Source organism: Phalaenopsis equestris, unplaced genomic scaffold, assembly GCF_001263595.1.
Source record: "Phalaenopsis equestris unplaced genomic scaffold, ASM126359v1 Scaffold000964, whole genome shotgun sequence".
In the NCBI taxonomy this organism is placed as follows: Eukaryota; Viridiplantae; Streptophyta; class Magnoliopsida; order Asparagales; family Orchidaceae; genus Phalaenopsis; species Phalaenopsis equestris.
Window position 1 is genome coordinate 354,726 of NW_018165403.1, and position 27,730 is coordinate 382,455.

Consider the following 27,730-nt stretch of genomic DNA (forward strand, 5'->3'; position numbering starts at 1 on the left):
AGCGAGTGCGTGAACCGCGAGTGCGTGAACCGCGACGTTCGCGAGTGTTCGAGTCATGGCGGGTTCACCTATGGCCGTCTGATCCTATGGGAACTCATTTTCGGGCCCTTTACATGTTAGTTTTTAGCCCTTGCAACTAAAAGTCGAGTGCTTGGGACTACTCATGCGAGTTCTTCACAAAAATGAGTCAAGTGGTTCGAAGTTCTATGGGAGGTGGGCTCCATTACTAGTCAGCTAGGATGGTCAACAAGGGACTCCTAAGGCTAGATTTGAGGTTCATGGAGTAGGAAACTAAGGCCTCAGTAAAAATGAGGTCAACAATTAGTAAAAAATAACATCAATAAAATGACATTTTATGATTAGATATGATAAAGAACTTACGAACATACTTATGAATATGTCTTTGATTATACTTATGATTTCATGTTTATACATCAGTCTTGATTTTTATACTACCTGTTTTTCTTTAAATGTCTATATAATTCTAGCATTTTGTGACTTGTGTGTAAACAAGTACAACTATATATGAGTATACAAGTTTCTTTTTTATATATAAAATCTTATTTTAACATTGATTATTTCGCTGAGATCTTTGCCGCTCTTCGTTGTTGTCTTTCAGAAAAGGACAATTGGCACCAGAATGAGTATCCATATGTGACTTATACAGCTTTTACTTTTAGTTTGGGAGCATTTACAATCTTTTGGGTACGTATTTTATTTATGTTAGATTTAACAGCTCTGTATTATTGTTTTGATGATATGATTTTCCACACTTCCAAATAAGAATATGAATATGAATGAATTATGACATGCAAAACATCACGTATGTTTGCGGCAATTTAGTTAGACTAGTTTATCACCCATTGGATCCTGATTCTACAATCCGTCTCTATCACACCTCAGTTGACCATTATAGGGCGGCCCAGTTGGGGTGTAATAAAAATGGACATATCAGAGAATTTAGAAGTTGGAGAAGTGGGAGTTGTACTTGATAATGCTCGAGTACAAGTACTTGTAATAATTCTATTCTAGTTATCCTAGCAAGGTTTTTTAGGTTTTCTATTTTTCCGTGCAGAACTTCATGTGTGATTCTTTGTTGTCATCTTCTTCCACAATTTACATGTCTACTCTTCTGCACGTTTTCTTTTTGTTATCTGCTACTTATTTTGTGGTTTGTCATGAAGTTTCTAGTATCTTTTCTTTATATGCCTAGCCTTTTTGCAATGTTTCAAAGCATTTTTATTGACCAATTTTACTAGGGTCAATCGCTTGTAGTTTTCAATAAGAGAGGGCTTAAGGTAAAGTTCTTGATGTTCAAGCCTTGAATTTCCATGGCCGAAACTTCCATGGGTTTGTTAATAATTATGATTCCCCTACTTCATTCTTTGATTCAAATAATGGCGACGACCTCATTTAGTAGTGTTAAATGTCTTGCATATAATTTTTCGCGTCAAACCTAACATTAGTCTAGTAGGAAAATTAATAGTTGATTTTTTTTCAATAAATTTTTTAAGAAGTCAAGTTTTTTCTGCTTTCCATTTAGATGCATTTATACTGATTCAAGCCTTTTGACAGGCCTTGCAATGAATTATAATAATCTGGGATGGATTGCCTTTCCTGCTTTGTAGATAAGATCTTGGACTTAATAGATTTATGCATTAGTAGACACTTAGAACATGTTTAATTACCATATAACATATTTTCTTTGTTGAATGATGAATATCCATGTATCACTCATCTCAGGAACCACAGAGTTCTATAACCATGACATTATCCTAGAGTCTTTTTGCTGGGGTTCGGTGCCAAGTAAATAACCCAACCATTTCTTTTGAAGAAATTGATTGGGAAACCATATGTTTATGAATGTTTATTGAAATCACTAGAGGGGAAGAGGAGGCAACTTGGATTGATATCGGAGTTACCCAAAAAACAATAGGAAAACAATATTATCACTGAAATCAATAGGAAATTACGACCGAACACAACCGAAATCTGAGGTAGCAACAAACACGACACTAACTCCAACTAGGGCTAGATCGAAGGTGATGGTCGGTGTGAGGGTCCAAAAGGTGGCTTGGTAATGGAAAAGGGCCGGCTGATGAGCAGAAACAGCAAGGCGGCTGTTTCAAGTTCCCCGGACAGCCAGCAAGCAAGCAACGGAAATTGATGGGGAACAGCTGTCCTGGACTATGGCAACAAGAGGAAGGCAGCTGCTGCAAGGGCGGAGGGCTGGGACAACGGGCTAGCAGCGACCCTTTGCTGTTCAGGGACGTGGCAGCAAGTAGGGAGTGCTGGAACAGAGGCGGCAGCAGTTAAGAATATCTGGGATAGGCATGAATCAGCAGGCAGGGCTTGGAGGAGTGACTGGGACGGCTGGTACAGGCAGGAACAGCAGTTCCTTGTGGTTTCGGATGGGGGTGGAACGAAAAATACTGCAGGAAGAACAGTAAAGACCAATGTTCCATGCGGCTGCAATAGAGAAGGGTGGCAGGGAGCAACGGGGAGCGACGTGGGAAGGATGCAAAAAGAGTAGGGGGAAAAATAATAAACACCCCAGGAGCGAGTACAGCCTAACCACCACTTGACCATTGGATACAACTCTCGAAGGGAAAAGCAAAGACGGTAACTATCCCGAACAAACATATGCAAAAACTGAAAATCCAAACCATAACACAATGCATATATAGGAAAAATAAAAATAAACGTATTCAAAATTAGAAAGAAATTAAAAGAACGTCATTTGGTTCGACTCTAATCATCGGGTGTGATTTTCACATCAGCAAACGCCTGTGACAATCTTTCCTTCAAATGAGCATATTGCATTAAATAAAAAGGAAGTTACAAAAAATTACAAAAGTAGGTCAAATGACCCAGACAAAAGAGGCCTTATCATCACAAAGAATGACAAGAAGATCTGATGATTCGGGGGCATATCAAAAGAAAAACTATGCGTAATAGCCCTTTGGGCACAAAAGTGGGCAGCCCGATTGAGCTCCCTAGGGACAAAATGAAATACAACACGTCTAAGAGAAAATCAAAGGTATCACACAACTTTGGGTTGTCATTCCACGTCTTTTGGTTGAGCAAGTTCCTCATATAGTTGATGATGTTAGCATTATCACCTTCAATGATAAGCCCTTCAGCCTCAAGCATCGAAGGTTCCATAGGAGATTTGATAGCCGCGATAGCTTGTAGCTCCACAAACCCACTGTCCCAATGAAAGAATTGTGATCTCGGCGCATAACCTATTTCATCGCGGATGGTTACACCAAAAGCCAGCACGACCATTGGGGAGAAGCGCACCATCCATTTTTGCCTTAATCCATCCCGGGAGGGAGGGGGTGGGGGAGCACCAGAAATGAGGGAACAACAACCTATCAAACTTGCTAGTGTTCCGGTTCTCTGGGATGGGGAAGACATTAGTCTTAGTTAAGGCTTCAATCTCCGAAGCTGCAAAAATTGAAGGGGTAGCAAAGAACCGCCCATGCTTCTTGTTGTTCCTTACACGCAAGCACTAATGAATAGTATGATAGTAAATCCGAGCAATCAAAATCATGCTCACAAGTTTCTTAATAAAATCATCAAAGGAATCAAATTGCGAAGCCATAAACATTCTTTTGAGGTTGGGAGAGCTTCGACCTCATTTGTCGAAGCTTTTGGCTCTTGATAGTCTGGAGACTGGTTGGCCATGTTGAAGGTGGAGGAAACATTGACATTCCAAAGTACATCCTGATAGAAAAAATATTCATCTTCTTTTAGCAAACCCAAAATTGGAACTACATATGGATGGGTATCCTCAAGAACCAAGCCTGGAGCTATTAAATATTTAATTGGTTTCTTCCACTCCTCTTACTAGTCTATGTGTATCTGATAAACAAGTACATAAGGAGGAATCAATTTTAGGAGAAAAATTTGTCAATAGCAACCACTTTGGAGAGGTCATTTCTTCTCTGGTGGAAACGAATCGCATTGTAGGATGTTATTTCTCACAAAACCCTTAAGGTGATTTCCAACACATTGTTTCATCTATCATGTCTGTTCATCTATGAAAGGTGCATATTGCATTAATAAAGTAAAAAAATGGTTACAAAAAAGTTCCCAAAAAGCCAAAAAACCAAAAGAAAACTATGCCCCATGGGCATTTACAATGTGGGCACTATCCTACTGTAAAATCAAAAAAAGACTGCCCCTTGGGCATTTACAATGTGGGCACTATCCTGCTGTAAAACCGAAAAAAGAGAATCATGTACATTTACATGATGTAAAAGAAAATCCCCATCTAATGCCATCCTTGCACAAGTATGAGCTGCTAAGTTGCTATCTCTATTCTTATGTTGAAACAAAACTTGCTTAAATCGAAGCAAGAAACCAATGTTTGGATTGTCAGGAAGCTGAATTTGCCACACCTTCTTGTCCATCATGTTTCAACAAAAGTTGATTACATTATAGTTATCTCCTTCAATGATGATTCATGTACCTTCAAACATCCATTCCTCAATCAACATATGGAGACAAAAGATTGTCTTAATTTCCACAAGTGTGTTGTCCCATGTTATGGATTTGTGTATTGCAGCACTGATAAGATGCCCCGTTTTGTCACCAATAATGGGGGGGGGCTAGTCTTGTTGAATAGCGCCCCATTGCTCCAATTAGAAAGGAAAATAAGGTTGAGGAACACTTTGAGCAAATTCGAAGCAATCGTCAGATTTGGCATGCTTTCTAGCATTCCTAGACTGCCAACAGAGGTAAACCTCATTGCAAGTTAGTCTCATCAAGGGGATACATTTGCTGAAGATATTGTGGAAGCAAGCAATGATTTCGTTGAAATTATGGTACTTTGGGACATTTAATCCCCAGGCTATGAGTTTGTGCAACACTACAAAAAACAAACAATTAGAGGAAATATGAATGTTGTCTTCCACACCTTTTCATCTCCAAGAGCAATGCTGTGAATCCGAAAGGACGCGTAAAGCCAGCCAATGATTTGTGAGAATTACGCCAAGGCTAATCATCTATCGATGGGTACACAACATAACTGATTTTAATACCCAAATGACTTCATACAGTCTTCTAGAAGTGACCCAAAATCTCATCTCTTACATGTTGGATCTCCCTTAGTATAGGCAACTCAAAAAGTAAACTATATATCTGAAAAGTTTAATACTCTTATCTGGGGTTGTCGCTTTCTCGAACTCATGACTGTCTTAGACAACCAATGCTACTCAGTTTGAACTACGTGCATCTTTCCCCAATAAGTTGGAAGCTGATACTCCTTTGTGTCCTCACCTTCTTCAGTATCTACTGTGTTAGTGTCCATTTCTTCAATATCTCTCTGCTCAGTGAAATAGGTTGTACTTTTATTTGGGCAATCTGATGCACCGTGGAGCTTGTGTGACAGCTTTGGGAATGCTGGTTGAATCCACCTATTCTCCACTCTGAATAAGTTCCTCATGCAGGATCGGCTTGGATGCTCGATTGGGTGTACTCTTGTTGCTTGATCCTGGGATTGAACTTTGCTGATGAGATGTGGCATTTACTCGGTGATGTTGCCCAGAGTACATGTCCTATCTGTAATGAACTGGTAGGTGTTTGCGCTCATCCCTTCATTTTCTCTCAGGTAGTGATTTTGTCACGTCCTCTTCGTCTCTCCCTCTTCAGATTCTCCTAACACGAGCCACTTTCTTCAATTGATAATAGAGAGCTTTACTTTTCTGTCAGTTGGCACCTCCTTGTATTCAAATATCCTCTTGACGATTTGCAACCACTCAATGAAGTCATCTAAATTCATTTGAACCTCAAAATCCGATATATCCGCTTTGACCCATAAGTATATGTATCCTCTAACGGGCACTTCCTCTCTCAGTTTCCTCTAATATTGAATCCGGAAGCATCGTAGTTGATCATCCTCTTCATTGAAATAATCCCTACGGAAGGGATTCAGATGTTCTTCTCACTCTCCTCGGATCTCGCTATAACGGTCGGTGATGACCTCTCTATGGTTCCTTTCCTCAATTTCAACGAGTTGTTGCAGCACTCGACGGAGTTGTCACTTTATCTCTTCCATGGTAAACTCTTGATCGACATTCAACTCTTGTTTCCTCGATGGCATGATTAGGTTTTGGGTATGGGTAAATGGGATAGAGTATATGGGAGTGATATTGGGTGAGAAAGTTGGGTTAGGCAGAGGGATAGGAAAATAGGATTAGGGTCAGGCTATCTGTGATAGCAAATGATATCGAAGTTAACCAAAACAACAATAAGAAAGCGAGTATTGTTACTAAAATTACTAGAAAATCATAACCAAATACAACCGACATCTGAGATAGCAACAGACACAACACTAGCTCCAACTAGGGCAGGATCGAAGAGTGGAAAAGGACCAATTGGCAAGCAAAAACAACAAGGCGGCTGCTTCAAGTTCCCCAGACAGCAAGCAAGCAATGGAGATTGATGGGGATACTGTCCTATACGATGGCAAAAAGAAGAAGGTGGCGACTGCAAGGGTAGAGCACTGGGACAACAACTCCTTGCTGTTCTGGGTGGTGGCAGCAAATAGGGAATGTTGGAACAGCAGCGGTGGCAGATATGGATAGTTGGGATACATCAGGCAGGACTTTGAGGAGTGACTGGGGAGATTGGAACATGCAGGAATAGCAGTTCCTTATGGATGGCGGGAGCAAACAGGGAAGAGGAAAACAGCAGCTGGTAAGCAAAAAAAACTGCAGGAAAAACAGTAAAGATCACTGTTCCGGGAGGCTGCAACAGAGAAGGGCTTTGGGTAGCGACGGGGAGCAATGTGGGAAGGATGTGGAAGGGGTACAAGGAAAGATAATCACCATCTCGTGAGCGAGATACAGCCGGAGAACCACTCAACCCTTGAGTACAGCTCTCAAGGAGAAAAATAGAGATGTCGGATGCTGTCACGGAAAAACATAAGCATAAACTGAGAATTCAAACCTTAATACAATGCATATATAGAAAATGATTAAAAAGAAATAAATAATAAAAGGAAATGTGCTAAAACTTAGAAATAAATTAAAAAGATGTCGCTTGGTTTGACTAGATCGTCAGACGTGATCCGCGGCCTAACTGACGCCCGCATCATGGATATACACTGAAATTTTGTATTCCTTTCAAAATTCTTCAATGGGAAGCCTTCTCAAACAAATAAAAACAAAAGCTCAATAAATAACAATTAAATCAATGAAGTACACAAGAATGTGTGAATATGGTATAAGTTAATTGATAAAACAAGTGAACATTTGAAGTAATTTGCTCAATGTGAATTGATAAAGAACTTACACAAGTGTCAATACAAGAGACGGTAAGGTAATCGCAATCTATCCACTTTAGTTGGCACTAGAGCATAAGAATATGAATTGACATTCATGCACAAGAAATTAACTAACATGCTGATAAATTTTTAGACATAATATCTTTTTGAATGTTTGGCACCTAGCCGACAGACATCGACGCTAGGGTTGCAAATGAACCAATGCATTTGATGAACAACTTCAACTCAACTCGACTAAGGCTCAATCATGTCCATTCAAATTAGTAAACAAACAAGTTCGAACAATTTTTAAAAGCTCGGAGCTTATACGAACTGAACATGAACATAGTCGAACTTATTCGTTTATGTTCACAAATAAAATCGCTTGATGTTCAACAAATAACTAATTAAATACTTGATATTAAGCTCGATAATAACTCATATTATATGATATATTTTTTAAATAAAATTTAATTAGTTATAAATTATTTATTATAGATTTAATAGTAATATATTATCGTATCAATATTATTTTTAGTTTAATTATTAATTATATATTTAATTTATTAATAAGAGAATGGTAATTTCAAATGAGATATTTACAGTTAAAAAGCGTGTCATAAAACATTTCTTTTGTAGAGTTTTCATAACCTTGAATATAATGAGTTTATTTTTTATGAACATCACACAGCAATTACTAACAACATCAATATGGATTACATTATTGCGATTATTTTCTTATTAATATGATAAAGTATATGATAATTCCTATAACATTTAAATCGATTTAGTTCTTTCACTTGCGGAATTTGAACTGGCGTAGTCCTATCAATAAGAATTATGTAGTTAGGTAGTAAAGTTTAAAGATATTAGAGTTCATAATCAACAAATTAGTAGCTGCGATTAGAATTACAAAATTATTTATTAAATTTTTTATATCAAAATCTAGACTCTCATTTGAATTTTTAGCTTGTTTAAATACTCATTCACTTATCCTAAACAAATCAAGTACAAACATTGAAAAAGTTAAATAGATCAAACTTGAACAATGTATAAAAGATCGACACAAGCTCAAGCCAAACATGAAAAACTTATAATTATACCAAGTCAAGTCCGAACAATAATATACTCGGCTCGACTTAGCTTGACTCGATTATAGCCCTAATAGATGCAAAACCTAAACAAAGATCAAACTACACAAAATTTGAAACCATCCATTCCATGAAGTAGGCGGAGAAATTTTTATGCAATATTGATTTAAGAGCAAGAGCACCCACTACTTGATCTCACAAATGCACCTGAACAAATCGAGCTTTGTGAAGCTCCACTAAGTTTTGCTTGGCACAAATTTAAAGGTTTATACAAAATTGATCTCTTAAATAGACAAGAACTCTTGTACGTAACTAGTTTATGAATTAAAACAACTTCTACCAATATTATTTTGAAACATTCTTTTGAAAAAGGTGAGCCCTTGTGATAGCAAGTGGTGATTCTCATTTTTATCACTCCATATTCTTGATATATATGTACACAAGATGACTCGTGACTTGGTACTATTTATGATAAAAGGAAATGGATAAAATCATCCTTGATATTATTGGATCCAACTTTTTTATTTCAACTCTAAATTAATTTTGATCTTGTTGTAAAATGTTTGAACAATTTTACTAAAATCATTTCTGACTTTCCTAAAAGGATCATGACAGTGCATACAATTATCGATATAAGATACAAGTACATACAATTATCGATAAAAGATACAAATCATCAAGCCCTTGAGATGCTAGATGCAATGACTAGTCTTTATATATCATTATAAATGAAAAAAAAAGGTTCTTTCATCAGTTATGGGAAAGTTGGTGCATTTGTACTTTAGAATTCACGAGCATCACAATAAAATTCTTTGAATTAAAAAGAAAAAAATATCCTTGAGAACAATAAATGGTGAGTGATGAAGAAATAGGTGTTGAAACAATAATTTTCTTTATTAGAAGTATGGATTTTTACAAAGTAGATAATATTGAAGATCATATGATACTTTCTAAGCAACTGGATTCCTCTGAGTGGGTACCAATCATCCCTTTTTCAGCAAGTTCAATCAATTGAATCAATTCTTATTATTGAACCCATAGAGGGAAATATCGACCCTGCAACAACTAAAAGGAATCTTAGTAACAAAGGTGTAATAACTTACACTAAATATCATCATAACAAAAATTTTTCTCATAATCACTGAATCTTCCTTACTAACGTACATATCACTGCTTCTATCCTTTCAATATTCTTTGAGACATTAAGTAATGATAATTAAAGTAATGATAAGAAGATGGAGATGAAAGCTCTTGGAAAAGAAATAAAAATAAAACATGAGAATTTGTATGTTGTATGAAAAAAAAAAAACATGTTCAAATAATGCTATGAAGAAGGAAATGGAAGGCTTCAATTTTTTTTCTTTTTTTTATTTTTCTTTTTTTGTATATATTTGACACAAATACTAAATAACATCGTCACTTGTTCATATCATAACAAAAAAATTTTCTCATAATCATTGAATCTTCCTTACTAACCTACATATCACTACTTCTATCCTTGCAACATTCTTTGAGACATCAAGTAATGATAATTAAAGTAATGATATGAAGATGGAGATGAAAGCTCTTGAAAAAGAAATAAAACATGAGAATTTGTATGAAAAAAAGAACATGCTCAAATAATGCTATGCTATGAAGAAGGAAATGGAAGGCTTCAATTCTTTTTTACTTTTCTTAAATTTTTATTTTTTTGTATATATTTGATACAAACAAAAACAAGTTTGGATAGGTTTTTTTTGTTCGTATTAAATATTGCATAAGTTGATTTCTACAACGGTGGCAACGGCGAGCCAACAATAAGGTAGCGGCAATAAGCCATTGTGTGTGTGTTGGGGGTGTTGGGGCTGAATGGTAAGGACAACAATCATATGTGTTGCAATGGTGGGATGGCAACAACCAACAGGGTGGCAATGGCCAGTGTATGAGATAGAAAGCTTTTGAGTCCATAATTTGAAAATAGTAAAAATGCTTAAAATTATATTGAATCATTTAAAAATAACTTGTTAAAATAAGATATAAATAGTTACAAAACACTAACCAAACATATTTTTTTAAAAACAAAAATAAGAAATGAGGACAAAAAAGCTGAATCTTTTATATTCCCGTCTCGCAAACAAGCTTACAAAATAGAATTAGAGTAAAAAAAAAAGGAAATGCCTAATCAGAATTTCTATAAGAACAATATGCTAATGAGAGTTGATTGAGTCACACATTCGGACAATAAGAATAATTTATAATGTGTTGAGACGTAATGACAATTACATCTGAATGCCAAAAGATAATTTTACAGTGAAACAAAAAAGACAAAGCATGCCAAGACACAAAAATACAGAATATCCACAAAATGAAAGCTACCTCTGAATACCAACATAAAATTCCATACAGAAATCATGCTGTAAAAAAAGGAAAAAAAATATACATGGAGAGACAAAATACCTGGTTGAATCCTGCTCTAAATGCTTCCATCTGCCGCATAATTCCTGTCTTAACTGTAGCATCTAGTATCAAGTTAATGTACTCTTCCAAGTTTTCAATATTAACCTACAATATAAATACAACTTTCAATAACAAAAACATAATACCAATACAGAAGAGATGATTACTGGAGGATACAAATAGTACCACCAAGCTTTCTTCTCCTTCTTTAAGAATGTAATCTGGAAACCCAGGAAGGGTAAAATCTAGACAAAGGTCTTCAATTGGAGAGCCACGAAAATGCAGATCATCTACCATTGTCTGATTACCTTCGGTAACAGTTTCCAGAAACCTTTTTTGGTTAACAAGGTTTTGAAGTTCTAGCAGTATCTTTCCAAATTCACTATCAAATGAAAGAAAGTCATATAAATCAAGCTCCTGCAATAGAAGACAAAAATCAAAATCCCCACAATATATCCTAAAAGAAAAAAAAAAAGTGAAATCCAAGCAATTTCACAGGCATACTTGACCAAGTACAAGCTTATAAAATGCTGTTGATAAAGGCAGATCCAAAAGTCTGCCATCTTGTAGAGCTTTCGCCATGATGCGACCAGCCAAGCGAAAATTCTCGACAACTTTTGAGAAATCGCTACCCTCAGAGGCATTGGCACTTGGAGGCCATGGACGAGGAAACAATCCCAGAGGAGCAACAACAAAATCTCTTTGAGTAGAAAGCACAGAAGGCATTTTCTTTCCATCAGCGGTGTCATCATTGTTCATTTCCCCTCCATTAATTTGCATTACAGATGTTTCTGATGATGTGCTGGATCTCCATAATCCAAGTCCAGCCTTCTGTAGGTCATGACTTAAAAGAGTATAGAACTCTAATGTGGGACCTAAACCTGTGCCAACCTCACCAAAATACTCCACTTCCAGAACAGCTTTCTGGCTAGCATACATCTCCATAACTTTTGCACCAGACTCCAATATACGATTTCTTGAAACACGAACCTTTTGTCGTTGCAATCTACCAAGACGAACTTCTCGTTCATTCATGGCACTAGTATTTTCAGCATTTTGTTGTTGCTGAAGATGATGCAAAGCACGAGATAGTCCAAAGGATGATGTATAGAAATACTGTCTCCTTGTCTCTAAGGGAAAAAGAAAAGGGCATGCATTGGTCAACTGATAGCACCATGAAGGAAGACTGCCACTAAATAATGCAAGAGCATCTTGGATTTGTCGTGTCAGCTTTGGAGTTAGTTTGTTGTTGATAAACTCTTCTTGTTTAAGTTTGGTACCAGCAAAATGTAGTCCATCAAATCCAATAATTTTTCCATCATAATGCTCATCAGCCTCATCAATTCTTAGGCGAGAAGCTAGCTGATTGAGACCCTCAAGGACACGTAATAATGCTAAAACATGGTATGTGGGGTTTGATTTCTCAATTTCGCAAGGAAGCTCCCCTTGCAAGATGCTATCAGGGAGGCACAAGTGTTGCCACCTGGCATCTGAACTAGAATTTGAGGCAAGATAAGATTTCATAGATTTGGCTGAGTAAGATGACCCTAGAGCTAATCCATCAGCCTGATTATCTGCAGTTTGGTAGGTTATAGTAAATATATCACTCCAGGATCTGCTTCCATCAGTGGGCATAAGTTCAGACCCATTTAGCCTATCACCGTCATCCTCATCCAGCATAAGTTGGCTTTGGATAGCTTGATATATGGTCATATGTTTGCTCAGTTGCTTCCCACCTATAGAGAATACCAACTTACTATGGTTTTCATTAAGACTGCCTCCATTTGGAAGTCCACGACGACCCCTGCAACCTCTGATTCCTCTACCACCTACAGATGCAAGTCCAGCCACAGCAGCAGCAGCAAACGACATTGCACCCCTTGAACTAAATGTACTTCCACTTCTCAATTCAGTAGATTCTGAGCCTCTAGCTGCAACAGTCTTATTTGTAGAAGCAGAAGGTCGAGTGTGTCCGCCTCTTGCTGAAGAAGGAATTGCAGAGTCATCAGAAGGATCTCCTAATTTCACATCATGCACCCTATCAGGTGTACAAACAGGAAGAGAATCATCCCTTAACACCTGAAAAAGAGAATTATGGGATTCTATTTTTAAAAAATGCCTGCGAGTAAAGTATACAAGCAGCTTCCCTGAGGCTAAACTTCTCAAAATGCAACCACTTCAAAAAATCTAGTGAGGACAAGAAATAATCATAAATCATTAACCAAACGCATATAGAATCCTTAGACAACATTGCATAGAAAGAATTAAAAATGCAAGTTACCTCATCATGATCATCATCTTGATCATCTGAGACATCATCTTCTTCAACCATTAAAGCATCATCAATCTCAACAAGAGACAGATCCAAGTTGTCATCCTGCATTACAGTCATGTGAAATGGTGACTATAATTTGAAATGGAGATAATGTAGTGTATGAAGATAAGGTCATTCCATTCAACTTATTTTTCCAGGAGATGGGAAGAGAACATGCACAACAAAGGGCCTGAAAAATTAGAATATTTCACTACAAGATAAGACTACAAGTGAGAAAATACAGTCCTAATTCCTATTTAATAGTTTCTGGATTGATCAGTACATGAAATCATATAATAAATTTAGTACAAGCATCACTTTATATATTTCTTATACAAAGTAGTGATGTCAAAAAAGTTGCAGTCACGTAGTACAACACAATCCATTCCATGCTTTCGGTACAAATAAAAATTATGATGTCAGTTTTAGTAAAGTTACAACATGGTGTGATTAGAATAAAATATCAAGCCTTTAAAACAGTTAAGAATTTAAGAGCTCACAAGCTGTGTGCAAAGTAACAGAACGGAGCTTGAATCAGCGTCCTGAGAGCGGCAAATGCTAACACATAGTACAACACAATCCATCGCATGCTTTCAGTACAAATAGAAATTATGATGTCAGTTTTAGTAAAGTTACAACGTGGTATGATTAGAATAAAATATTAAGCCTTTAAAACAGTTAAGAAGTTAAGAGCCCACAAGCTGTGTCCAAAGTAACAGGACGGAGCTTGCAATCAGTGTCCTGAGAACTGCTAATGCTATGAATATGCTCTTGCTCACAAATAGAAAAAAGCCACAATGAATTGGTGGATAAGTTCCAAATTAAGGCAAGCCTTGAAACACTAATTGTAGATAATAAAAAGTGGATTAGAAGCTGTGATGCACAAAAGCTTGAAAGAAAACTAGGAAAAGTAATAAAAATAATAATAATAATAATAATAAATAACAAGATCAGCTTGAACAAGAAGATTCTCTTCCAAAAGATTGTAATCCTCGTACCTGTTTAAGGATCATGTTAATGTGGCTTTATATTAAACATTATTAATATTTGCTTGGTGTTTTTTTTGTAGATAAACGAAAAGATTTCAGTATTTGGCATTTAGGTTAGTAATTAAGTTTATTGGTTTTACATTGTAGCCTTAGTGTGGTCTTGCATCTGAATTCTATAAATATCCTAGCATATCATATTTGTAAGAGAACATTCTACATAGAATTCCAACAATTTTCATTCATTCTTCTAACCTCTCCAAGTATTACTCTTTGGCTTGTCCGTTTGTTCTAGGAAACAACAGTGCAAGTTTACCATCCATTTCGTGCCATGCTACTGTACAGAACTTGAAACTAGAGATGAAGGATGATCCAACAACGAAAAAGCATTAGTTGTGAAGTGAGTATTCGAAAACGCCAACCTTGTGAAGAATATAATCAGTAACAAGATCATGCTTGAACGATAAGATTCTCTCCCAAAATATTTTAATCCACACATCCGGTTAAAGATCATGTTAACTTGGTTTTATATTAAAATTTATTAATATCTGCTTCTTTTTTTTTTTTTTTTGTATATAAACAAAAAGATTTTAGTATTTGGGAATTATAGTTTAGTAATCAAGTTTCTTGGTTTCACATTGTATAGTCTCAGTGTCGCCTTGCATATGAATTCTGTAAATATGTTAGATTGTCATATCTGTAAAAGAACATTCTAAACAGAATCCCAACAATTTTCTTTTGTTTTTATAGAATACATACGCAAGGCCACACTAAGACTATACAATGTGAAAACATAAAACTTAATTACTAAACTATAAATGCTAGGAGCCAAACAGTGCAGGCCTACCATCTAATTTCTACCATGCTACTGTCAAGAACCTTAAACTAGGGATGCAGGATGAACCAACTCAGAAAGAGGGTTAGTGGTGAAGTGTGTATTCAAGAACGTCAATCTTGAGAAGAAAATAGTAAGAAACTAGATCATACTTAACAAGAAGATTATCTCTCCCAAAAGATTTTAATCCTCACACCAGATCATGTTAATGTGGTTTTATATTAAACATTATTAATGTTTGCTTGTTGTTTGTCTTTGTATATAAAACAAAATATTTCAGCATTTGGCATTTATAGGTTACTAATTATGTTTCTTGGTTTCACATTGTATAGTTTTAGTGTGGCCTTGACGTATGGATTCTATAAATATCCTAGGATTAATAATTGTAAAAGAACATTCTAAACAGAATCCCAACAATTTTCATTTGTTTTTCCCTCTAACTATTCCTCTTCGGCTTGTCTGTGTGCTGTAGAAACCAAGTAGTGTAGGTCTACCACCCAATACCTGCCATGCTACTTCCAGAACCTAAAAATAGGGATGTAGGATGAATCAACTAAGAAAGTGGGCTAGTGGTTAAGAGAATATTCAAGAACTTCAATCTTTGGGAAGAAATTAATAAAGATCATGCTTGAACAAGAAGATTGTCCATCCTCACACCTTATTAAGGATCATGTTAATGTGGTTTTATAATAAATTAATGTTTACTTGTTGTTTGTCTTTGTAGATAAACCAAAAGATTTCAGTATTAGGCATTTATATGTTAGTAATTAAGATTCTTGGTTTCACATTGTATAGCCTTAGTGTGGACTTGCGTATGAATTCTATAAATATCCTTGAATGCTATATTTGTACAAAACATTCTAAAAAAATCCCAACATTTTTCATTTATTATTTTCTTGTCCTCTCTAACCATTGCACTTTGGCCCGTCTGTGATTTGTAAGAACCAAATAGTGCAAGTTTACCATCCAATTCATGCCATGCTATTATCTAGAGCCTAAAACTAGTGATGGAGGCTGAAACAAAGAGTGTTAGTTGTGAAGTGAGTATTCTAGAACATCAAACTTGGGAAGAAAATAATAAATAAAAAAATCATGCTTGAACAAGAAAATTGTCTCCCCAAGAAGATTTTTATCCTCACAACTGATTAAGGATCATGTTAATGTGGTTTATATTAAAAGTTATTAATGTTGCAGGAATAAAACAGTGCAGGTCTACCACCCAATTCCTGTCATGCTACTGTCCAAAACCTGAAACTACAGATGAAGGATGAACCAGCTAAGAAAGAGAGTTAGTGATGAAGTGAGCATTCAAAGACTAATCTGGGTGGACAAATCCTAATTTTAGCAAGGATTTAAACCAAGAAGTGTTGAAAGATGATATGAAGGTTCAAGAACCTCAATTATGGGGAAGGACGAGGCTAATTGGAGTGGAAATATCCTAATTTTAGCAAAGGATTTCAATCAATTTTTTTGGAATAAATAAAAAAAGGTTTCAAACATACAACATAAATTGTATTCATTCCATTAGCTGTATTACATGACTAAAAAACTCAAATGATAAACTAGAGAATTCTTAAGAAAATCACGAAATATTAAATACATTAAAAAAAATAAAACAACAATAATAAAAATTTAAAAATTATGCCCAAATTAATTCCCACGACTCAGAACACACCACCATGTGGCAGTGAGAATGCAATGAAGCAAAAACATGTTTCGCTAAATATGAATCATCATATAGTCGATGGTACTTCCAAAATATTAGAGGTCGATTCAATCATAAGGAATGTCAATGAGCTCATTCAAAATAGAAGTGTAAGAATAGATGTCGCCACTTCTTTTGAAAAATGAGAAACTTCACTTAGAAATACATCAATACAAAATACAAAAGGCACAAAAAAGCTCAACTAACATATGCTAAATATAGAAAATAAAACTAACTCATTTCAACATGCAAAACAAATGCATACATGTGAGGTCCCAGCTTTCAAGTAATACAAAAATGGTCAAAGGATCTAATAGGTAATAAAAGTAGGCAAAAGTGCAACTAGGTTATATGATGGATCTATGCAACAATGGAATACATCTTGCATAGTAACCTCAAGCACTAAAAATAATCATGAAAATATCTAAATTTTAATTGAATGTCATTTTATTTTTATGACCAGCATGGAACATGTAGTGGGATTAAGGCTTTGTTGCTGATGTTGTTGTATAAGCATGGAACACATGTATATGACCAGTGAATGGGGTAATTCAATATGATATTATGACGTATGTAAAGGGTTATGGAATAAAAGTCATAAGGTATACTTGACAGACAGGAAAAAATTTCAAATGAGGTTGAGAATGGGCCTAGTATAAGCAAAATAAATTTAGACAAATAGAAAAAATAATCCAATTGCATTTCTCAAAATTCAAAAAAAAATTTCCTAAATATTTATAGATCAAATAAATTATCTTCTTGATGAACAACTTAGGCCACCTTTCTAATTGCAATAGACAAGACTACTAGACATTATAGTTCTGTATGCTCTTTATAGTATTATGGAAATGGAATAAACGAATGAATGAAAATCTCGTAATAATAAATAGTTTGTTAAATAAGTGGTGATTTAATGGAATAAATATCGATCTCATAATCAACTTTGCGCTTAAATTCATAGATTATAATTTCCGAATTAGAATAAGAGGGAAATTAATATGATAGCAGTGCTGGTGTATGTTCAAAAAGTTAAGAAAAATTTTGTTACTTCAGAGTCATACAAGGAATAGAACAGCAAACAACAATTGGACACTAGGGATAAAATTTAATTTTTAGTGAACTAAAGTGTAGGCTCATTAATTGTCCTGTGATAACAGAGATTTATTTCCTTCCTAATGTTTTCCCTAAGGCCATTAATGTAACTGGACGTAGCAATTTACAGTTTTTTAAACAAGCATTATATACTGAATAACTCTTTAAGGCAGTGTTTGGCTGCAAATCAGATTTACATTTAATAAGATTTATGTAATCCGATAAATCCACAAACGATGGGAGGAACTCGCACGATCCGTCGCGCGATCAGATTTACTAAATCTAGATTTACATCCAACATGTAAAGGACGCTAGAAAAAAATGACAAAACACGATGAAATGCGATTTAAAGGAGTGTTGGATTTATTTTTCTTTGTTTCGGTGTTTAGCTGGATTCAAGTTAAATCCAAAGCTAAATCCGATAATAAGTATGCAACAAAACACCCCCTAAACCTGCCATGATACCTTGTCACACCTACAAATAGGGCTGTAAACGAGCCGAGCTTGAGCGAGCTCAGGCTTGGCTCGTGTTCGGCTCGTTCGAAATAGCTCGTGTTCGAAATCGGCTCGTGTTCGAAATCGGCTCGTGAACAGTGTGTTCGTGTTCGGCTCGATTTAAATATTCGTGCTCGTGTTCGGCTCGTGTTCGGCTCGTGTTCGGCTCGAAATTGACTCGTTAAACTATAATTAAGAAAAATAGATGTAAAGTGTGGGATTCGAACCTGGATCAAATCTATACAAAAGAAGACACTAACCACATTGCCACATGAGGTGTTATGATTTAAACTTAGACATAAATATATATATAATATATTATTATATAAATATTATATGTAATATATTGTTATATAAATAGTTATATAATTTTTTTTTTATTTCGAGCTAAAACAAGTCAAACACGAGTGAACAAAGAATTTTCTTGTTTGATTTGTGTTCGGCTCGTTAGGCTTAACGAGCGAGCCAAACACGAGCTGCTTAACGAGCCGAACACGAGCCGTTCACGAACAACGAGCCAAATTGACAGCCCTACCTACAAATTCTTTTCCAAAAATTTAACAGTTATTTGTTTGATTTTTAGTATTGTGATGACAAATAATTCATTTGAAGCTTATTATTTCATCTGATGTAGTAATAGGACCATCATCATTGTAAACTTTCTTCCAAATTATTCGAAAAATTTAAAGCATATTTCATTAATCATGTCATAGTTAGCAAATCAGTTAAATAATATAATAAAATATTAGAAATTTAATCATAATTATAATTGACAAAAATCACATCAATGAGAACTATCATAAATTCTCTATTCCCTATCATCTACAAGAGATTAAAAATCTCTTAACATTTCTACTAAAACCATAATTAAGGGTATTTCTACTTACATTAGATGCATCCATTATCATGATAATACTGTTATGCTAATTGAATACAATGAAAATAATATATGGATATCTAGTTCGATGACTAACAAGATCTGCAACCAATGCATTAAGCTAGATAATTCTATTGATAATCGAATGTACTTACACAAATTTTATTAACAATTAAGTTCATCAAGGTGTCGAGATTTTTGAAAACTTCAATGTTCATATAATAGTTATGCATTGTTTAAGTGAGAAGTAAATATAACCCTCATAAAAACTATTGCTCATGTATGATAAAGCATTAGGATTTGTGTAGTAGGTATTAAGGATGGTTTGAGTATCAGATTTGAATGATTTCAATCAATAAGGTGTTAAGATTTCTTTTGATTCTGTATGCTGGTGTCGTGTTTATGGGTTGAATTAGAATAGAAATAAAAATGAATTGCACGAGTTAATGGATAGAGGCTTGACTTTGATTCAAAAGTTTGGGTATTTGATGTGGTGGTTCTTGTTAAATGGATGGCATGAATGCAATACATAGGATTACTTCTAGCAAAATAGAAAGTTACTTAAGAAGAAATAAAAAAGATAATAATTTAATAAAGAATGAAATTAACATATACTAAGAAATTTGATTCAAAAATAACAATCTTAACTGTAATCATCTAAATCAACTCTTTAATGCCAATTTGATGTAATGAAGCTTTGAAAAAAATAAAAAAATATAACAAAGAACATGAAGGGAAAAAAAAAAGAGATAAGAGTAATAAAATAAGCTAACATCATGTGCAGCCCACTTAGCCCAATGGTTGGATGCTTTGTCTCCAACCATATGATCTTGTGTTCAAGACCAACTACATTCGCGTGTATGCATGAGTTTAAGAAAAAAAGCAAGCCTCAAGCTTTTAGAAGGCTATGTCTCTTGAAAGAATTATGGCTTTATATTTGATTAATGATCAAATTCCATAAAAGATGATGAAGAAAGATCTTAACATTCACAATAAGAATTTTATTCATTTAATAAATTATCATATTTATGGATAAAAATAAATAAATAAATGCTAGCCTATGGCTATAACTTAATGATAAAAACAAGAATAATCATAAAAAAACAATAAAATTTAAAATAAAACTCAAATACTCATGATAACATACAATAGCAACAACACGACGACAACAAGCCTTTATCCCACTAAGTCGAGTCAGCTACATGAATCATTTTTCTCCATTGTGTCCTATTGAGTGTCATATTTTCATTTAATTCTAATAAATTAAAATTATTTTTTAAACAACATGCCCAAGTCTTCTTAGCTTTGCATCTACCTTTTTAAGCATATGTCAAATCTAAAACATCAAATTTCCTAATAGAGTCATTAGATGATCGACGTTTAATGTGACCAAACCATCTAAGGAGAGACTAATTTTTTTTGCCACTGGAGCTACAAATCTAAGAATTCAAAATTTATAATCAAATCAAGACATACAAGTTATCCGTGTTCTAAAATGGAAACAGAATAGGAGAAAAAAGAAACAACCACAAAGGCACAAACAACTTATATGGGCAACAAAATGAGTTTGAGTCAAAGAGATTTCAATGAATTCAATGTCAAAGCAAATTCATTAAAAGTATTAAGAGTTAAAAGTGAAAGGCAGGAAAAATTTGAGCTCTTTTCGTAATAAGTCAGAAAAAAAGGAACAATACCTCTACATCATTACCTTTATCCAAAAAAATGGTGGTCATATTTATGATTCCATAATTTTGATCTCTACTACCTCAGCACTACACCATCTGAAACCCCTTACAATAGTAAGAAGATGATTTGCCCTTCATATTGGCACATTATCCATTATTCATTGTACACATCCTATTCAGTAAGTCTATTTTTTAATATCTCATATTTAATAGATAATGATCTCACTACCACAATAATATAATCACTTCCCAATACATTAATCTCAATCTTTTCACATCCTATATACTAAAATTAATAAATAATTATTAAGGGTTTTTACGCACAGAGAACTTAAAGCACATGTATTTACATATATCACACCTAAACCTTTATATTTAGGTATATAGCACCTAAAATCATCCATTAAAAAAAAATAGCAATCCCTCTCTATATTAGCTTCTCCATTTAGCGTCATGGAACACTAGAAGTGCAAAAAAATCTCACCCGAAATCTCTGTTGTACAATGGACGAGCAAATCATTCCACCAAAATCCCAAGTAATCCTATGAATTGCCTAGTTTAGGCATCTAAGAACAAGGGAAAATTCTTCCTTCAAGGTTCAAAGAACAAAAAATTAATATGTATTAACTCTGGTCACCAAAATTCTTTGATCTTCTCTTATAGAGATGATTGAGCTCTCCCAAAGCTCAGTTCACCAACTGATATTGATTATGATGATTTAAAGGTCCAATCCCTTGCATTTATCGCTCCTTCCTATAAATATGTTCTTTTGCCAAACCTTCTGAAACCTCACCTCTATTAATAAAAAAAAGCTTGTGAACACTAGTATGATACCAAAGTTAACCCAAACCACAATAGAGAAAGCAAATGTTATTATTCCAAAGCAAATAAGGCTACAAGTAAAGACACTTGAAATAAGAAAACAATGGCACAAACACAAATCCCCACCACGGCGAGTTTCGAAGGTGGTGGTTTGTTGATCAAGGTTTTAGAAACTGAGACTTCTAGATGGTAGGGTGACCCAGAATAGTTGGAAGTGGCGACAACAAGTAGAGCAAGGGTTGAAGTGGTGGCAACAAGCAAGAAAGGGGTGGTCCCAAGCTAAGTGGTCTAGAATGGCACGACTGCGTGCAAGAGGAAGGTTGGAGGGTGGAAACTAGCAAGAGAGGGGCAGCTGGTGGCTCTAGGGATCAGGTAGGAAGGTAAGGAGGGCGGCAACAAAGAGTGAAAGGAAGGACACACACAAACCTGGGAGAAGATACAGTTGGAGCACCTTCTCACCGTCGGATACAGACCTAGAATGTGAAAACGGGAGCTCGAAGACTTGACAGTAATATGAAAGCAAAATCTAAACCAAGAGCACAAAGAACACCTATAAATACTATTAGGGGATCAAGGATAGTTCTAATTATGTTAGGCGGTTATTTTCAACCCCCAGAAGGTCGGTCGAACTCTTGCTCCACTTCTGAACCGATAGAATTGGCCAGTTCAGTCTCCCCGCTCCCACCTCTTGTTTTTATGCCCTGTCAGTCTCCCATAATTGGGGGAGTTTCGACCTCACTTGTCAAAACTTCTATGTCCTCACAGTATGTAGTCAAATCTGACGCGTTGAAGGTAGCAGAGATGTTGTAATCCCCAGGTAAATAAATCTTGCACGTTGTCACTGAACTTCCTGAAGATTCTGAAAAGCCCGTTTGCTCTGAGCTTGAGTTTTCATAACGATGTTTCAAAAAATCTCTCTTTCTTCAGTCTGATAAACACTAAATCTTCCTTCTGGAAGGTCACCTTCTTCCTGAATTTATTTGCTTGCTCCTGGTATTAGTGATTCTGTTTGGCGATCTCTTTCACAACCAATTTCCTAAACTCGCGGCCTCAACATCCCCACTAATCTCTTACGAAGGAAGAATTAGTACTAACTCAACCGAAGTGAGAGGATTGTGCCCATACACGATCTAAAAAAACGTGTCCTGTAGTCTGGCTTACACATCTGTTGTAAGCAAATTTGGCTTGGGCTAGTACCAAATTCCACTACTTGATGTTCTTTCCACAGGCTCCTGTTCTCCACTTCTGTTTGACCATCTGTTTGTGGATGAGCGGAGTTTGTGCGTAGTTTTTTCAAGGAATTCTCCATAAGTGACTCAAAAATTTGACGTCCCTATAAAAAGTAGTAGTCCGGGAAATTCCAAACACCATCACAATTTCCTTAAAGTACAAATCAACTACATGGACGTGTCTAGCATCTTGTGGCACAACACGAAATGAGCTATCTTCGAGAATCTGTCAACCACGACCATTACTAAATCTATGGTCTGCTATGTCCTCGAAAGATCCACCACAAAAATCATATTGATGTCCACCTAAGAGGAATCTAGTACCTGTAGCAACATGTACAACCCTATATTTTGCCCTCAGGTCTTGGCCAAGCGGCAAACTCTGCATTGGTAGATGTATAACTCTACATCTCTTGTCAAGCTGGCCATAAAAAGTATTTATTCACTAGTGTGAGGGACCTATCTCTACCAAAATGTCTTGCTAGTCCTCGTTGTGACTCCCTTGGATGATGGTTTCCCGATGAATAACTAGGCACACACAACTTGTTCTGATGGAACAAGTAACCATCATCTCATTGGTATGGCCCTATGGCCTCTCTTGAAATTGCTCCCAAATTTTCTAGAAATTCTCATTTGTCAAGTACAACTCCTTCAAAACTTCAAATCCCATCATTATAAATTGCAAAGAGTTAATCAGAAAATGGTGACGGCTCAAGACATTGGCTACGCAATTCTGACATTCAGTCTTGTGCTTGAGCACAAACTAGAGTAACATCATGAACTCAATCCATGAAGCATGCCTACCCTTCAATTGGTTCGACCAACTCGCATTTAATCTGAAGCTGCTCAAATTGTAATGTGAAGTAATTCACTGATAGGTCTCTCTTTTCTATAAGGGATGGAGTCTCAAAAACATATCCTGACGATAGTGGTGTGGTAATTATTTACTGTGCATCTTCTTTCCCATCTTCCACCATCTAGTAATCTTGTCCCGTCTCTCCTTTTTTTACCTCTGCAAAATTTTCCACCACAAAGAAGCGCTCTTTTTCAATTTGATGGTCGATGAGCTTAACCCTTATGTCTTCTGGCACCTCTTTGCACTCCAATTCTCTCAATTGACTATAACCATTCAAGGAAATCATTTGGATCCATCCCTCCTTCGAATTTTGATAGATCCACCTTCACTCTGAAATCTCTATTCTCCATGTCTTCCTCCCCTCTCGGTCTTCTTCGATAATAAATTACAAAGCGTCGTGGTTTGTCCACATCACTAAAATCTTCCCTATGAAATGGGTTCAAATTCTCGTCTCTTTCTCCCATTCGACTCTCCGTATCACGATTTAGAGTAATTTCCCCTGGGTGTCGTCATCAATCTCTGTAAGCCTCTGCTGAAGTTGGCTGGTTTCACGTTGTATCTCTTCCCAGGTAAGTTTTGGTATATATCTATTTGGTGGCATGAGTATGATTTGGATTTGTAAGAATAGAAAAAATTTTGGGAGTGATATGAAAAGAATGTCAGAAATCCTAGGATAGGACTTAGGTTTGGTTAGCTGTGATATCAATTGATATAGAAGTTAATACAAACTACAATAGAAAAAGCAAATATTATTATTCCAAAGAAAATAGGGTTAGAAGCAAAGATACTCTAAATAAAAAAAGACCTAACCACAAATACCCAATAGGGCGTGGTTCGAAGGTGGTGGGATGCAAATCAAGGTGGTGGAAACTGAGAGCTGTAGATGGAAGGGTGGCCTAGAGACATCTAGCGGAAGGTTATCAGATGGTTGGACAACAAGCAAAAGAGGGTTGGAAGTGGCGGCAACAAGCAGGGTAGGGTTGAAAGAGCGGCAGCAAGCAGGGTAGGGGTTGTAAGGGGTGGCAGCAAGTCGTAAGTGGTATGGAAGGGCACTACAACAAGCTGGTTGAAGGTTGGAGGGTGGCAGCAAGCAGGAGGGGCAGCTGGTGGTTCTGGCCAATAGCTAGGAAGGTAGGTAGAGAGAAAACAAATAATAAAAGGAAAGATACATACCACGTCGGGACGATTTATAGCAGGAGCACCATCTCGCGTCGGATATAACCCTAGGAGGGGAAAACAAAACGCAAGTGGTTGTCTTTCAGATAAAAAATTAAACCTAAAATACACAAAATACTTATAAATACTATTAGGCAACCAACGAGGGCTCCAACTATGGATCTAATAATTTTATACAGCAATTTCCGACAAGTCCAAATGGTCAATTCAATTTTCTCGTTCCTCCCTCCTGTCCTTACACGCCCGTCATTGCACAAACCAATCAAGCTTGGAAATTGAAAGCTCCGCCTTCATGATCTCTTTTCATGTGCAAGTGCAACAGCAATTTTCGAAACATTTTCTTCGTCAAAGGCAGCGAATAAGGGGTGGAACCTACTTCCTTTTAGAAGAGGTGAGGTCCTAGGTAGTCCAGCTTCCACTTTCGGAGTCTCTGCAGGGGAAATAGTTTCGGCAGCCCTCATTTTCTTAGGGCTGTTTGAGGCAGCTGCAGCTTATCCAGCTTATGCTGATAAACAACTTATCCTGATAAGCTGCGTATCTGCAGCTGATCCTGATAAGTTGTTTATCTATTTGGTTCGTGCGTTTGGAACAGCTGATTTGCAGTTGTTTGTGCATAAAAGACAATTCTGCCCTGAACTGAATAAACTGTTAAGTTGTTTGGTTTCTGCGATTTGGAAACAGCTGATTTGCAGCTGTTGGTGGAAAAATGACCATTTCAGTCATGCGAAGTGGAGTTGTTTGCAATAGTAAAATAATAAGAACAAATTCAATATACTAAAATCCAAAAAAACACAACATAACAGTTCAAACGAAAAAAAAATATATACTCCTCACTCAATGAAGACTATCTACAGACCTATTAAAAAACAAAAAACATAACAAAATTACATAAAAATTATGATAACATTCATTTTAAAATGTAGAAGGGGCATGTCTGGTGCAACATTCTCCAGTTGGGATGTTGTTGAACCCCGAGCAACGCTGCCGGTTGGAATATTGTTGAGTCCCGATCGCTATGAGCAGTGGAATAGGTTGGAATGTATGCTCACCTAAAGAACTGACACCTGTTTGTTGTAACACCAGTTAATTTCTGTTAGTAGGATATGAAACAATCTTTCATTATCTTTCGATCCATCCTCGGAGTCATAACATGGTTGCACGGGTTGCCTGGGAATTGTGAAGCCCCACACAAGCCGTGACCATTCAAAAAAAGGTGTTATGCTACACTCCCCAGAATTGTGCTGCTTATTTTGAATTTGTCTCCTTGTTTGGACTGCCATATATCTCTACAATGTGTGGACTTCCTAGTTGATAAAGTGACAATAGTTGTTTTCCTTCCGATGAGGAATTCATGGTGTTTTGAGTTATTGGATTCCAGGATTCTAATTGTTGCTATATTCATCAAAATTTTCATCATATCATATCAGAAATCATACTCTGTAACACAAGAGGCTGTAGCAGTGGAGTTATCAGTGTATAATAAAACATATTTAATGTGCTTAAAAAGAAATAAACTATCATATATCATAACCACGGAGCCTGAAAAACATTTTTAAGAAATAAAGTGCCAATTTCAAGCAAGATTGTGTTGAAAATAGAAACCAAAATCAAACAATAAATTTCTGTGCTTAAAAATAAATAAATTATAACACAAGCCAAAGTATAAATTCCACAACACTTTTAGAACAATATCATTCTTGCATTCTTAATTTTTTAAGAAATCTTCAATAATAAATGAAAATTATGGAGAAAAGAGAATAAGGAAACAGATTCTACAAAAAGTTTAATGCGAATGAGAGGTAGAAGGAAACACAGGTGAAATTCTATGCAAGGAGGAATTACCCTCCATTTCTTTGCTCTGTGGATTCTAATTGTACATTTGTTCGAACAGGAGTGCAAATATATGTTCAATTTCAATCTATGCAAGGAATATCTCACCATGAACACTATGATTTCAGTTCATATTGTTTCCATGTCAATTTAAAACAGTTAAAATTTAACTAAACATTAGAAAAAGAACAGTTAAATAAATTTGGTGCAGAAGACATAAATTCATTCTAAACCAATGCAACGAAGCAAATAACCAAAAAAAAATAACATCAGCACACAAAAAATAAGAGTTCTTCCCTCGGATACAAAGCAGAGACAACAACTGCTGATAGTTTGGGCGGCAATATTTCCTGGTAAGGGCAAAAAATAGAGCAGGATCCCAACTCCCATCAACGTGCAGACAAACCTACGCAAGATATCAATCAACAAAACATCAAAAAAAAAAACCAACAGGGGCAAAGAACTAAATCGAATCGGAACAGTTCGACGAAACGAGAAGAAGAAGAAATCATAAGGCTCCGCTTCAACTGTGGGTCTTCAAGTTCTCGCTTGGCTTTCGACAGAGGAGCGGCAGAGGTAGGGCAGAGTGACGGCTAGTTTTCGGCAGAGGAGCGACGTTTCTAGGGCAAACGAGCGAGGGCACGGGCGTAAATAAAAGGGCGAACGCAGATCGCGGGTATAACCCTGCGGTCCGCGTCGAATGTAAATAGAAAACGTCGTATCCTAAAACGCATCTTAAACGTGAGAAACAAACACTACGGAGACGTTTTGAAAACGTCGCCCGCAGTTTTAAGCTGCCCCAAACGGACCCTTAATCTTAGCTATCTTTCGGTTTATGTTTCTCTTTTGCGTTCGGGTCAGAGGTGCGGACCTCGAGCTAGACTCAATTTCAAAAACAGAAGGAACCGAAGTGAAAGCCAAACTCTTTACAAAAAACGGTTCGTCGACCACCAAAACACCCTTCCCTTTAACTGATGTTGGAGTAACAACAGGTGCGATGATGACCAAACTAGTAGTAGTGGCAGAAA

General features: G+C 36.0%; 1 protein-coding gene across 1 annotated transcript in view; it reads right to left on the reverse strand.

The window, feature by feature from the left end:
- Window positions 1-27,730, reverse strand: part of LOC110032535 (E3 ubiquitin-protein ligase UPL3-like) — a 73,449-nt gene that overhangs the window by 14,155 nt on the left and 31,564 nt on the right. The window contains exons 9-12 of the mRNA XM_020736196.1: window positions 13,082-13,177; window positions 11,305-12,879; window positions 10,987-11,217; window positions 10,801-10,905 (exon numbers count right to left, since the gene is read on the reverse strand). Coding sequence (XP_020591855.1) covers window positions 10,801-10,905; window positions 10,987-11,217; window positions 11,305-12,879; window positions 13,082-13,177 — 2,007 coding nt within the window. The remainder of the gene's footprint in view (window positions 1-10,800; window positions 10,906-10,986; window positions 11,218-11,304; window positions 12,880-13,081; window positions 13,178-27,730) is intronic.